The sequence below is a fragment of the Myxine glutinosa genome, chromosome 7, assembly GCF_964187855.1.
Source record: "Myxine glutinosa chromosome 7, kmMyxGlut1.1, whole genome shotgun sequence".
In the NCBI taxonomy this organism is placed as follows: domain Eukaryota; kingdom Metazoa; phylum Chordata; class Myxini; order Myxiniformes; family Myxinidae; genus Myxine; species Myxine glutinosa.
In genome coordinates this window covers 96,011,878-96,027,046 of record NC_136267.1, presented here as the reverse complement: position 1 = coordinate 96,027,046, position 15,169 = coordinate 96,011,878, and the positions used below count along the sequence as shown (strand labels likewise).

The 15,169-nt window shown below is 45.3% G+C and overlaps 1 protein-coding gene across 5 annotated transcripts in view; it reads left to right on the top strand.

Moving 5' to 3' along the window:
• The window catches only part of LOC137431438 (leucine-zipper-like transcriptional regulator 1), a 36,521-nt gene that overhangs the window by 18,369 nt on the left and 2,983 nt on the right, over positions 1–15,169 (top strand). For 4 of the 5 annotated variants that reach the window (XM_068122757.2, XM_068122760.2, XM_068122761.2 and 1 more), the window contains one exon: positions 7,792–8,937. The exons of the other annotated variant lie outside the window; for it this stretch is intronic. In XM_068122757.2, coding sequence (XP_067978858.2) covers positions 7,792–8,377 — 586 coding nt within the window. In that variant the 3' untranslated portion in view covers positions 8,378–8,937. Of the gene's footprint in view, positions 1–7,791; positions 8,938–15,169 lie in introns of those variants that run through there. 5 annotated transcript variants of the gene reach the window in all.

Genomic DNA, 15,169 nt, shown 5'->3' with positions numbered 1-15,169 from the left:
TGTTCTAGGCCCCTTCATATTCCTCATCTTCAATTATCTCTGACTGGAAAAATCCTCTATCTCTTTGCTGTTGACTCCACCCTCTGCTGTGACATCCCTCATCTTTCTGGCAGACGGGCAGCAGCCTCTTCCCTATCTTCAGACCTTGAAAGAAAAAAAAAATCACAAACTAGTCAAACACTTGAAATATGTCTTTTAAACCAGAGAAATCTCTGTCTCTCTCTCCTCCCCACCCCCAAAGGACCATCTTGGACAAGGTACATTTCAAAGTTGGCCTCCAAAGCCAGACGCCGACTGGGTATCTTCCGTCAAGCAAAATCCTTCTTTGGCACACATGAGGTCCTATCCACCTACAAAGCTTTCATCTGCAGTTTGATGGAGTACTGCTCACCCCTCTGGGCTGGGGAACCTGCCTCACACCTTGCTGAGGGTGATTCTGTGGAAACCAAGACTTTGAAGATCACTGGAATCTCTCACGATGAAGTTGTCTACGGGCCTATCACTTCGTCAATAGGTCGGTGGTCTCCGTCTTCTTCCGCCTACATTCTGGGCATGCACCCTCTGCCCTCTCCGTGCTTTGTCAACCCCAATCCCCCTCAGGTACCTGCAGGACACACGTGGTCCAGCAGCCACCCCCTCATACTGAAACTCCCAAAATCCAGAACCACTGCTCCCCTCCACTCATTTGTTCCTCTTTTTTCCCGCCTGTGGAACCACCTTCACACTCTTCAATCTCATTCTACCCTCCAGGTCTTCAAGACAGCTGTTCACCACCATCTCAAATCGTTCCCCATCCTAACCATGGTCTTTTCTCCACACGTTAAACCACACCCACCCACCCTTTTTCCATCTTGTCCACCCCTTGTGTTCTCCCCTACCCATCATCGTTACCTGCATCCCTTGTTTGTCAGTCTGTCCATTTCCCCATTCTCCTGCTGTTCCTTTTGTTATGCTGCATCCAGATCCGTTCTGTGTTCTACCTTGTCCATGAACCTTGACCATGTATACATAAAAAAAAGAATAAATTGCCACATGCGGCAGGCAGGTTGGATGGGGGGGATGAGGTTGCACATGACATCTCGTCTCTAGTGCACAAACTTCTGACCTGGAGAAGTAGCCACAAAATTACAATTACAAGGACAAACTTCCAACCATGCACAGACTGCAAAAGGCAGATACAGCTGCTCACCCTTTGGCCTTTTGGCCCTTACAAGGTTGGTTAAACTGCGGTGTACTTGGGAATGTGGCATCTACTCCCTACTAATGATGAAGTCGCCAGAAACGTGCTTGCAGATGGTGCTCCTCCCCCGGGCAAGCTGGCTTGTAAAGGTCATGAATGCAATAATATTTTTATACCTAGCACACTGTGACCTAGAGGTATGCACACTCACCTCTGAGCTTTTACAGTGGGATTGAATCTCCATCCAGCTATAAACTGTCACCATGGTGTTTCACAGGCAGAGCAATGCATCAATGTTGCGGCCCTTGTATGTGCGTTAAACTGGGCGTTTTTTACCAGCATTAATTGGTAGATGTTAAAAAATCCCATGTTGTTTTTCACGAAGAGGTGAGCTATCGCTGGCACACTGGCCAATTCCAATTTCCTGCCCTGACTTCCTGTGTCGGAGTGACCACCCCTCCAGGATTGTAACACTCGCAAAGAAACTGCTACAGCAGAACCAACGCTCTTTATAGAGCATGATACATGAGGCTTAGCGGTTAGGGTGCCGGCTTGGGATCCTAGGAACCTGGGTTCGAATCCCGGTCGATTGCTGAATTAACACCAGGGGGGTTGACTCAGGCTGTCATCCTTCCGAGGTCGGCAAATTGAGTACCAGCTCACTGGTAATTCCCTGTGTGTCGCAAGGGGCGACTAACAGGGTTGGTGCAGGAAGGGCATCCGGCCATAAAACATTGCTTCAAAAAGGGGACCACGGTGCCCAAAAAAGGCCAACCCCTGCTCTGCGAGGAAAAATGGCCTTTAAAGGTGGTATATATATATATATCTCTATATATAAAGGAGGAGTGTCTGTCTGTCTGTCTTGATGTCCGCTTATAACTCAAGAACTACACATCGGAGAAATGTTTTAGACACAGATTCGGAATCAGCATAAAATCCCGGTGGTTACAGGCGACTTTTTATTTTAATATCAATGGTTTAAAAAACCGCGCCAGCTGCAATTCCGTGGTGTAGTTTGTGGCGGCGCTATTGTCCCTTTCCGATCCCATGATGCATTGCGGTTCCGATTCGCGATGAGGGCTATGCGCTATCACCGACACTTTTCCACCTTTTCCATACCTTTTAATCAGATTTACCTTATCGTCCATCGTAACCACATTACGCTTGGAAACACTAGCATTATCCTTCTTCGGACCCATGGCTAACACAGACAGAGTAAAGGAATACTGTACGTCGCCTCTGTTGTGAATGCGAAGCAGCGGTTGCGCGTACGTACAGTATACTGTACGTACATATTTATATATTTTTAATGTGCTTTTTATTGTATTTTAAATTGTTTTTTAGCTTCTTTTATTGTTAATTTATGTACTATTTTATTTATTTTAAATATATCTTTAAGGAAAACAAATGTTTTCACGTCCGTAGGAGTGATGTAAAGTCGCCCATAATGACAAAATGCGCGCCATTTTTTCACGCCAAGAACGAATAAACGGTTTTTTTTTTAGTTGAGATTTTATTCGAATTCAAATTTCATTAAATTCCAACTGTTGGAAACAAGAATTATTTCAACTGTTGGAAATATTTTTTTGGTTAACCAACGACGGTCGATTTAATCTCGACCTTCCCCAAATGCGGAAGAGTGCGGCGCTGCAGGAGCGCAGGTGAAACCCAGGAAATGCACGTTGGTGTTCACAGTGGAAATGCCCATGGACGGCATCGTGGTTAACGGCATCGTGGTTAACGGCATCGTGGTTAACGGCATCGCTACGAATTCCTTCTGGGAATCTGACCCAAGCCACAATCTCCCAAACCCATATCCGTGCAAGTCCTTCTCTCCCAGACACGGCAATGACTAACGTACCCTCCGACCTCCCCTCATCCTGCTTCCAGGCCCTGGGCTCCTCTGGCTTTGCCGATTGTGAGAGTCCAAAGCTTTTTAGCTCCAGTCAGAGCTGACTCGGTGCTGCAAAGTCTGCCATTTCAATCGTTGTGGGACGGGTCGGGTGTTGTGGGACGGGTCGGGTGTTGTGGGACGGGTCGGGTGTTGTGGGACGGGTCGGGTGTTGTGGGACGGGTCGGCTGTTGTGGGACTGGTCGGGTGTTGTGGGACGGGTCGGGTGTTGTGGGACGGGTCGGGTACTGTGGGACGGGTCGGGTACTGTGGGACGGGTCGGGTACTGTGGGACGGGTCGGATACTGTGGGACGGGTCGGATACTGTGGGACGGGTCGGGTACTGTGGGACGGGTCGGGTACTGTGGGACGGGTCGGGTACTGTGGGACGGCTCGGGTACTGTGGGACAGGTCGGGTATTGTGGGACGGGTGATGTTGAAGCGATCGTCAGAACGATGTTGTATCGAGACCAGAATCCCGCTCGGTTGACAGTCACACTGCCAAAGATAGGCAAAAGTGTCCTCAAGAGGCGGCTGGGAAATCACACCTTCGGGTATGGACGTTCAACGGCTCCCAATCGACGAACCGCAAATTCCCACTCAAAATCCACGTTACACACACACACCAGATTAACGTCTGGATGGTTGTGAAAATGGTTGAAGCGAGGTGAAGAACCTGGAGCGATGCGAAATCAGGCGCGAGACAAAACGGCCAACGGTCCGTTCTCGAGACGTAACGGCACTCTAATGATTCTCTTCGGAATCAACCGCAAAACCTGTCATGCAGGTTTATCTGTCACAGCGATAACAACTCTGTCGCAGGAATCCCTTTCCCAGGAAACCCCAAAGTTAACCAGAAATGTATACCAAGAGGTTTTGAGAAATTGAAAATTGACAAAACGTCATGTAGGAAATGTACTGTGATATTGCTCTAAAATATACATGTTCTTTTCATCATATATTTCTCTTATTCTTATTCAACCCGGGCGAAGCCGGGTACCTCAGCTAGTATATACATATACACAGACTTGGCATTTAATATGGAATATATATTTTTTCTTGACTTGGGTTTACCTTCTTAACTCAGTATATCAATCTAGTGAGTTTCTTTTAAGCCTAAGTCACACATAGGCGGATTTGTCGGCGACTACTGGCGACTGGAAAAATCGCCACCACCCGCCGACAATCGTAATGAAACCGTAATGGACGGTCTTCTGTAGTCGTGGTTATCCTCCCCAGGTCGGCTGCAGTCGGCAAGAGCCGCAAAGGGGCCAAATATTTTTTTAAATGTTTAAAAACGGCACGCTCTGTCGTCCTCAAAAAGAATCCGCCATGCTGTCGTGATGGAACCGCCATGCTGTCGTCGGTATCCGTAATAAGACCGTAATGCGGCCGCAACCCAGTCGCTCATAGTCTTCCGCAATCGCCCCAGCATCGCCCCACCAGCTAGCACGGCAGAGATGCGAATGCCATACGGCCTTCCTGCGGCATCTTCCCGACTACGGGCCGACACTGTTGCGGCTGCATATCGACTACAGAAGAATCTGCCACGTCTCCCCTGCGGCTATGGGAGACTGACGACGACAGCAGTAGGACTAGTGGCGGCCGAGTTACGGCCATTGGCGACAGAGCTACGACTGCCTGGCGACTGCATTACGACATACCACGATTTTCTGGCCAGGTATAAATATGGGTGGACATTTCAGCTCACTGCAGTATGTTCTATGGGCAAGGTCTACCAAGGGTCTCTCTACCAACATCTATCATGGATGATGAACATAGGATGAAGCTGGTCCTTCTGAATGACTTGGCAGCACTGGACCAAGATATTGCTGCAAATGACCTACTGCTGGCTCATGCTGAGCTCCATTCCATGGCAAGACAGGATGGTGTGAGGGTCTCCGTGGAGTGAGGTCCTGTGGTGCCGACAAGGATATGGCTTTATTGTTTGGACTTGGGACTTTTGGGAACTTTATTTTTGGGACTTTGGTCCTTTGGAAACTTTATTTATGGGATTTGGGACCAGTGGAAATAATTTGTTGGACTTTATTTCCATTCTCTCTCCCTGCAGAAAAGTTTGATTATTACATTACAATGATACATCTTTATTCACTTTGTTATTGTACATCAAACATCTTTATGCTTCATGTCATACATCATTGAAATGAATAAAGGGAAATGTAAAAGAGAAATAAAGATTAAAAAAAAAAAATTCAAAATAGAAACACTGTAACGGTAGCTTTAGCCATGTGATGAGTGCCTGCAGCGAGGACGAAAGTGATTTTTGAAATTTATATTTAATACAAACAAATTTATTTGTTCATATTAAATACAAATTTGTTCATAGCACAAGTATCCAAAAAATGAATCACAATGTTCATAGCACAAGTATCCAATAGCACAGCACAAGTATCCAATAGCATGATGACTACAGCTTCAAATACACAAAACTGTACCCTGTCTACGAGCAAAGAGCGTTGTGTGAATCGTCTCCAATCGCCGGCAGTCTTATTGCAGTCTTGCGGACGTCGGAGTAAACCGCCATCCGGGCCCAATGCAGTCGCCGCGATCCGCCATCGGTCGTAATCTAGCTGCCAGACTGTCGCCACGCTGCCGCAATGCAGTCGTCGTCGATCTTCAACAGTCGCCATCCCACTCGGGGCGCCGTCGCAATGCAGTCGCAATGTGGCCGCCTGCAGTCGCCATACTGCCGCCTGACCATATTTGACCGCCCGAAAGCGCCAGTAGTCGCCGAAAAATCTTGATCGCCGGCAGTCGCCAAAATATCCGCCTATGTGTGACAGGGGGCCTATATATATATATACAGACTTGGCATTTAATATGGAATATTTTTTTTGTGGGGGTGAACTTACTTTTCAAGATGTCTTAGAACCAAAAGTTCATTGGAATTATGTTGAAATTATTCTAGATTTTGTTAATGTGACCTTTAAAAGAAACAAAAACCACATTTGACATTTCAAAGCAAATAAATTGATCCTTGAAAGTGATGTAAACTGATATCGAACTCAATTCATGGACAGTACTGTGTTAAACTTCTGTACGTTTTCCAGAAGTATCTCTTTATTTTGCACATTAGCCAAAAAAAATTTCAACAAAAACAAAAGCTAAATTACGACTGGGATTACGGGCAGTAAAATTACAGTTCAGTACTTCGTGTAACCCCCACGAGCATTCAGGAGAGCACGTACACGTTGAGGCATGCTGTTCATGAGATTTGCCAAGGTTTGGACAGGAATCGCTTGCCATGCAGTGGCAATAGTCTGCTGCAATTCACGCACAGAGGTAGGCTGCTGGTCCAAGTTGTCGATTTGACGCGTTAATTCTGCCCACAAGTTCTCTATCGGATTCATATCCGGGGACATGGCAGGCCACTCCATATGCTCTACACCACGGTCAGCAAGAAAGTGTTGGATCATGCCAGCACGAGGTGGCCGTGCATTGTCATCTTGGAAGACAAAGTTTCCTCGAAAGGCTGCACGAGCAAATGGAAGCAATGTTTCTTCCAGAATGACCCTGTACTTGAACTGGTTCAGGTTTCCATTCAGAACAACCAGGTCAGTTTTGCCCCCTGCATGAAAAGCAGCCCAAACGGTCACCCCACCACCTCCAGCTTGGACTCTTGGCACTATACAATGTTCGTTGTGGGCTTCATGCACTTGTCTGCGCACTCGGACGCGGCCATCTTGACGATAGACCAGAAATATAGACTCGTCACTGAAGGTCACATGATTCCAGTGTCCTGGCTGCCATTGACGGTGCTCTCTGGCCCACTGCAATCGGCGCTGGCTGTGTTGTCTGGTCAGGCGTGGCTTTCTCAGGGGACGCCTGGCACGATAGCCTGCTTGAACCAGTCGTTGGTCGACTAGCCTTCTGGATACAGGCACATTTGTCAGTTGCTGCCACTCAGCCCTAAGCCGATTAGCTGACTTGGTACGGCCATTGCAGACTAACTGGTGCAGCTGGCGATCATCTCTCCTTGTGGTTCTGCGTGGACGTCCTGGCCTCGGTATTGGAGTAGGGACACCCCTCTGAGCATTTCGTTTCAGGATCTTTGACACCTGACCTTGAGTGATGCCATACTGCCGAGCAATAGCACGCTGTTTCATGCCAGAATTTCGTAAAGCCACCACTCCATGACAAACAGCATTGTCAAGTTGACGGACCATCTCCCGAGGAAGCGGCAATAACTTTTGTAGACGTGCAGCAGTTGTTTTCCACTAATACAGAACGCAACAACCCTTATATACCCGAATGTGAAGCCAATCGTCAAATGTACCTGTCCTTAAATTTTGTCACGCCACCTGTGATATAATCCTGTTATTGACTTCTTGCTGCGAAAGACAATCAGTGACATGGTTCTTTCAACAAAGACATCACCGAAGGGTAAAATAAACTCACCAGATTGATATACTGAGTTCAGAAAGTAAACCGGTCAAGAAAAAAAAATATTCCATATTAAATGCCAAGTCTGTACATATATATATATACACATATAATATATATATATATATATATATATATATATATATATATATATATATATATATATATATATACACACACACACACATACATGACTATTACACTGCAGGCCGACATACTCTGTGGGGACTGTAATGAGCAGCAGTCTGCTTTTTGGCATTCCCCTAGCCAGACTTTTATTCTTCTTTGAAATAACCACTTGTCTTTCTCTCATTAGCTCAGGGCCTGGAGCGCTGCATGCTCACTGTGCTTGCGCTTGTGTGGACGGGTTGCTGGTGTTCGGTGGGGAGCGAAAGGGTTGCGTACTTTCCGAGGTCTGGATTTTCCTCCACACTGGCAAAGTGTGGACGCAACTGAAACTGCATCCGGATATGCCCAAGCCTCAACCACGATTCCAGCACACGATGGCAACGACTGCAAACAAACCTCTAGTCTCACACCGTGTTTCTGCTCAGATGTTTACAAACAGGGTTTTTGGTATGAGCGACGCAAACAACGATCTGCATGGTGACTTTGGGCAATTGGAGGGAGAGACACTTCCGGGAATGCTCCTCAAGACCTGCAAGCCCCTCACGATCAGGCATGGATCGCAAGAAGGTACAAACCATGATGAGAGCTCGGACAACTTGCAGTCGAGCCTGGAAACGGTCTCACCTTCCTGTAGTGTGGGTCTGGATCACTGCGTACCTGACGAGTTTCCTGTGTTTGTAATCGGTGGAGGGAAGAGCCAGACTGCATCTTCCCTAATGCCTGAGCATATTGCCTTAGGAAAGTTGGTGCTGTATCTCCCAATTATGCATTGAACCATATGCTTTCCCTCCCCCTCAACACTCCCTCCATCGTTACTGTTTACGTGCTTAAGCATTTGTTACACATATGTTACTGAGTTATCTATTATGTGAAATGTTACACTTTTACGTATTTACTGTCAGAGCAAGTTAAAGCTTGCATTGCTTTTAAGTTTACAGCTCTGCACTTGTCTTTTCTATACTCATTTACATTGAAAATTTTAACGAATTTATCCTGGTGAAAATAACTTCCTTTAGAATCTGCGTTACACTCCAATTGGCCTGTGCCTTGTTTTACATATATATATTTAAAAGGACTGTACCAAACAACAGAACAATAGTTTTCTACTACATAATTGACAAACCTCTTTTTTGCAAGTTCAACATTGAGCCATACATTCTTTTCTAAGTTTGTATTTCTAAACTTTTCAGACAACGTCAACAGTGAGTGGCATATCCTGGAGTTTAACTGCATCATGTACTAAAGTATTAAAATATGAACCTTGACCTGCAGACATTCTGAAGGAGTATCTGTTTTACTCTACACTGTGCATAAAGTGAGGTTAAGCAATTGGTTCAATTTGTCTGTCTGTCGGTCAGTCCATGATCGAGGAACTTAATGCCAATTTAATTTTGAACACTAGAACATGAATCGGAACAGTTTACCAGTACTTCGGCTCTGATTTTGGCAAATTGTATGGAATCTCTTCCAGATCAAACATTGACAGAGAGGAGAAAGGTAATTCTATTAAGCCTCCGCGATGAAATTGCCGGAGACATTTTGTTTTCGGTTTGTCTGTCCGTCCGTGATAGGTTTTCGTTCCCATGATAACTTAGGAATGGCTGGAGGGATCCAAGTCAAACTTGGTACAAGTGTGTATAATGATGTCAAGATGAAGTGCGAAGATTGTGGTGTCAAGAGGTTAAATTTCAAAGGTCTTGTTCGGTAAAAAGAAAATCTGTTATGACGCTAACTTGTCAACCAGTGATGGGATTTTGACCAAACTTGGTACAAGTATATATTATGATGCAAAGATGAACCGATTAGATTTTGTCATGAAGAGGTCAAAAGTCAGAGGTCATGTCAGGTAAAAATTTGATACTTGACAACAGCTGAAAGGGTTTTAATCAAACTTGGTACAAGTACACTACCGGTCAAAAGTTTTAGAACACCTCAATTTTTCCAGTTTCTATTGAAATTTACGCAGTTTAATGTCCAGTGAATAACCTGAAATGGTACAAAGGTAAGTAGTAAACTGCTCGAGGTTAAAAAGAAAAGTTTAGGTTTCCAAAAATGGGAAAATAATGTAAATTGCACAGTTATATTGTAAAAAAAAAGGCCTTCTTCAGGAAACAAGTAATGGGTTAGCAACTTACAGCTGTTCTGCAGCAATGTAAGTAAATTAAGCCTTGAAAGTTGATGCAAACAATTCCTACAGGTGTCCCAACCTCTGCTGATTACTTGATTACAAACCCCCTGTCTGTATAAAAGCAGTATTGGAACAGACTGTTATTACACCCTCTGAAGCATTATTTGGACAATATTGCACTGCAGGAAGTAGTTTCTTGGAAACTGGAGGAAACTCTAAGAGGAAGAGGTCTGGCAGACCCAAAGCCACAACAGAATCAGAATACAAGTTTCTGAGTCAACAGCTTGCGTGATAGGCGGCTCACAGGACAACAGCTTCAAGCACAGCTTAACACTGGTCGAAGTAAGCAAGTCTCAGTTTCAACTGTGAAGAGAAGACTTCGAGCTGCAGGTTTGACAGGTCGAGTGGCAGTAAGAAAGCCATTGCTAAGATGGCAAAATAAAAAAAAGAGGCTTGCCTGGGCCATGAAGCACCACCAGTGGACTACTGAAGACTGGAAGAAGGTCTTATGGACTGATGAATCCAAATTTGAAATCTTTGGTTCATCATGCAGGGTTTATGTATGCCGTCGAGGAGGCGAAAGGATGGTTCCTCAGTGTGTGACACCAACTGTCAAACATGAAGGAGGAAGTGTGATGGTCTGGGGCTCTTTTGCTGGATCCAGAGTCGGTGACTTGCACAGAGTGACTGGCACCCTGAATCAAAAGGGCTCCCACAGCATTTTGCAGCGCCATGCAATACCCTCTGGTATACGCCTTGTTGATCAGGGGTTCATCGTACAGCAAGATAATGACCCTAAACACACCTCCAGGCTGTGTCAAAACTACCTTCGAGGAAAAGAACAAGACGGTAGGCTTCAAATCATGGAATGGGCAGCACAGTCGAAGGTAACGTGTGGCCCTGAATGGATTTCTCTCATCTCCCCTTCCTGTTCTGGCTGGAGTTCCTCAAGGCAGTGTTCTGGGCCCTGTGCTATTTCTGGTCTTCATCATTGATCTCTCCGACTCTCTGGAAAATCCTCTCTATCTCTTTGCTGATGACTCCACTATCTGCCGCTCCATTCCTCATCCCTCAGATCGGGAGTCTGCAGCCTCCTCACTCTCTAAAGACCTGGACAAAATCACAGACTGGTTAAACAAGTGGAACATGTCTTTCAATCCTGACAAATCTCACACTCTTACTATGTCTCTCTGAAAAGACAGAATGGAAACCCCCCCATCTACTTCCTCAACAATCCTCTCCAAGAAGTTCTGTCGCTCAAGCTTTTGGGTCTCAATATCTGCCATGATCTTTCTTGAGAAAACCACATTTCCAAGCTGGCCTCCAAAGCCAGTCGCCGACTGGGCATCCTCCGTCGTGAGGAGTCCTTCCTTGGCACACCTGAGCTCCTCACCACATACAAGGCTTTCATCCGCAGATCAATGGAATACTGTTCCCCCCTCTGGGCTGGTGCTCCTGCCTCACACCTAGCTCGGCTTCACGCTGTTGAAACCAAAGCTTTCAGAATCATTGGAATCTCCTGCGATGAAGTTAACTCCGAGGGCCTTTCACTCTTCTACCGACTCCTCTCCAGCCATGCTCCCCCAGCTCTCTCTGTGCTCTGTCCCCCTAATATTCCTACAGGTCGCACAAGATTTGCCAGCAACGCTCTTATGGTTAAACTGCCAAAATCAAGACTCTCTGCTCACCTTCACTCTTTCATTCCCCTTTTCTCCCACCTCTGGAACAAACTCCCCCACTCCCTTCAATCCCACTCCTCCCTCCAGGTCTTTAAAACAGCTGTTCACCACCATCTCTTATCTTCCCCCATCCAAAACCTTGATCTTTTCTACCCCCGCTAATTCACCCCAGTTACACTTTTTTTGAAATTCCAACTTCTTTCCTGGAAGTCCTTGCAGTGTTCATATGTTTTATACCTCTCCCACCTCCCCCCAAGCCCTTCCCCTCCCACATTTCTCCCGATGTCCCTGCTCTCAAATGTTGTGTCTGTGTTCTTCTCCCTTTCTCCCCATCTTGTCTACCACTACCCCCTTATTTTGTGTTTTATGTGTCGGTTTGACTTTTTGTGTGATCGTTAGCTCTTTCAGGAGCCTCGATCTCGTATCCAGAAAAAAAAAAAAAAGTCTCCAGACTTAAAGCCCATCGAGCTGGTTTGGGATGAACTGGACAGAAGGGTGAAAACAAAGCAACCTACAAATGCAACACATTTGTGGGAACTTCTGCAACAGTGTTGGGAAGAACTTCCCGAACAATATTTGATTTCCATTGTAGAAAGAATGCCACGAGTGTGTTCGGCGGTTATAATAATAATAACAAGCGTTACGCCTAGGTCCCCCGTCGGTGAAGTGATGTGAGTTGACAAAGTGGAAGACGCAGAAAACATGCTATGATACGATATTTCGCTCACAAGGTTCAGACATACATGGAGGCGGCCATCTTGGATTTTGACGTTGCGACCCAATTTTCAATGGCGTTCTTCCTTATGCCTAGATACACCCACACACCAGATTAGAAATTGGTACTTCGCTTATTTTTCAAGATATTTCACTCACAAAGTTCAGACATATATATGGTGGCGGCCTTCTTGGATTTTGATGTGGCGACCCAATTTACAATAGCGTTCTTCCTTATGCCGAGATACACCCACACACCAAATTAGAAGTTGGTACTTTGCTTATTTTTCAAGATATTTCGCTCACAAGGTTCAGACATATATATGGTGGCGGCCATCTTGGATTTTGACGTGGCGATCCAATTTACAATAGCGTTCTTCCTAATGCCGAGATACACCCACACACCAAATTAGAAGTTGGTACTTCGCTTATTTTTCAAGATATTCATCTCACAAGGTTCAGACATACATGGCGGCGGCCATCTTGGATTTTGACATGGCGACCCAATTTTAAACAGCCTTCTTGCTTGTGCCTAGATACACCCACACACCAGATTAGAAGTTGGTACTTCGCTTATTTTTCGTGATATTTCGCTCACAAGGTTCAGACATATATATGGTGGTGGCCATCTTGGATTTTGACATGGCGACCCAATTTTAAACAGCCTTCTTGCTTGTGCCTAGATACACCCACACACCAGATTAGAAGTTGGTACTTCGCTTATTTTTCGCGATATTTCGCTCAAGGTTCAGACATATATATGGTGGCGGCCATCTTGTATTTTGACGTGGCGACCCAATTTTAAACAGCGTCCTTCCTTGTGCCTCGATACACCCACACACCAGATTAGAAGTTGGTACTTCGCTTATTTTTCAAGATATTCATCTCACAAGGTTCAGACGTACATGGCGGCAGCCATCTTGGATTTTGACGTGGCGACCCAATTTTAAACAGCGTTCTTCCTTGTGCCTCGATACAGCCACACACCAGATTAGAAGTTGGTACTTTGCTTATTTTTCGAGATATTTCGCTCACAAGGTTCAGACATATATATGGTGGCGGCCATCTTGGAGTTTGACGTGGCGACCCAATTTTAAACAGCGTCCTTCCTTGTGCCTCGATACACCCACACACCAGATTAGAAGTTGGTACTTCGCTTATTTTTCAAGATATTCATCTCACAAGGTTCAGACATACATGGCGGCAGCCATCTTGGATTTTGACGTGGCGACCCAATTTTCCATAGCGTTCTTCCTTGTGCCTAGGTACACCCACACACCAGATTAGAAGTTGGTACTTCACTTATTTTTCAAGATATTCATCTCACAAGGTTCAGACATACATGGCATCAGACATACATGGCGGCGGCCATCTTGGATTTTGACGTGGGTTGCACCCACACACCAAATTCGAATGCGGTCCTTCGCTTATGCACGCACGCGAGCACGCAAACACGCACGCACACACGGACGGAGGGGAAAACCATAGTCCCCCTTTCGCTCCGCTGTGCGACGGGGGACAATAATAAAGGAGTCTTATATAGCCCCATCAAGCAGAGTAAACGACCCTCATGGCACTTTACATTATCATGCGAACGCACACACACCGCACACACATACACATACACACACACAGACACACCTTCACTCTTGCCCTATTCCTCTCCCTCCCCATTCAAAACCCACAGATGTGTGTACTCTCCCCTCGACCTCCCCTCCCTCCCCCGCACATGTACACAGACATACTCTCGATCTCTGTCCCACCTCAAACCAAAGGGAAAACAGGACTTAGACTTTGAAAGACTTGTGAAACAGATAGGTTTTGAGGGAGGTTTTAAAGGCAGGAAGAGAGTCAACATGTCGAACAGAGGAAGGCAAGTCATTCCAGAGCAGAGGTGCAGCAAAGGAAAAGGATTTCTCGCCAAACGACTTGGTGCTGGTGTGCGGCGGCTCTAAGGTCATCGAGTCGTCGATTGAACGAAGCCGTCGCCGAGGTTCATAGAGAGTGAGCAAATCGGAGAGATAGTGAGGTCCCGTTCCACACAATGATTTATAACATAGTGTGCAAATTTTGTATTGCACACGAGCAGAGATAGGCAGCCAGTGTAAAGATTCATGAAGCGGAGTAACATGGTCAGACTTCTTCGCCTTACAGACAAGACGAGCGGCAGAGTTTTGAACCTTTTGTAACTTATCCAAGAGAAACTGAGGGCAGCCAGCATACAAATAATTACAATAGTCTAGCCTTGAGAGGACAAGGGCACAGACCAGAGTTAGAGCAGCTTGAGGAGTAAGAAAGTGGCGAATAGATGCGATCTTTCGCAGCTGAAAGTATGCTGATTTGCAAGTTTGAAGTACTTGCTTGGAAAATGTCATGTTACAGTCGAAAACCACACCAAGGTTCTTGGCCGACGAAACAAAGTTTACATCGGTTTCACCAACATGAATAGTGGTAGGAAGTGAACATTGTAGAGGACATCTGTGCGATCTTACAATCATAGACTCTGTTTTAGCATCGTTCAGCTGAAGTTTGTTTTGGGTCATCCACACCTTCACGTCGACAATACAGCCTTCTAACACTTCAACAGTGGGCATGATTTGTTGAATCGTGCTTCCTTTGTACAGCTGATTGTCGTCCGCAAAGGCGTGGTGATCAACTGAATGTCTGGCAACAAGATCAAATAGAGGCTGAGTGTACAAAAGAAGGTTATATCTGCAAAAGGTGGCTACTTTGCTGAGTCAAAGATTTAAATTAAATTTTGTTAAACAAAATGATTCTATGATTTATTTTTTATCTCCAAGTGTTTATTTGTTCTATGCTTAATTTCAGAGTACATTGAGACATTAAACTGCGTAAATTTCAACAAAAACTGGAAAAATTGAGGTGTTCGAAAACTTTTGATCGGTAGTGTATGTATAAACCTTCGTCAGTACATCCAATCCATCCACGATAGATTATTTGTTACTAAAAGGAAAAATGTCAGAGGTCACATTAAAACTCCTGTTAATATGATATCATTGGCTATGGGATTTGAACTAAACTAA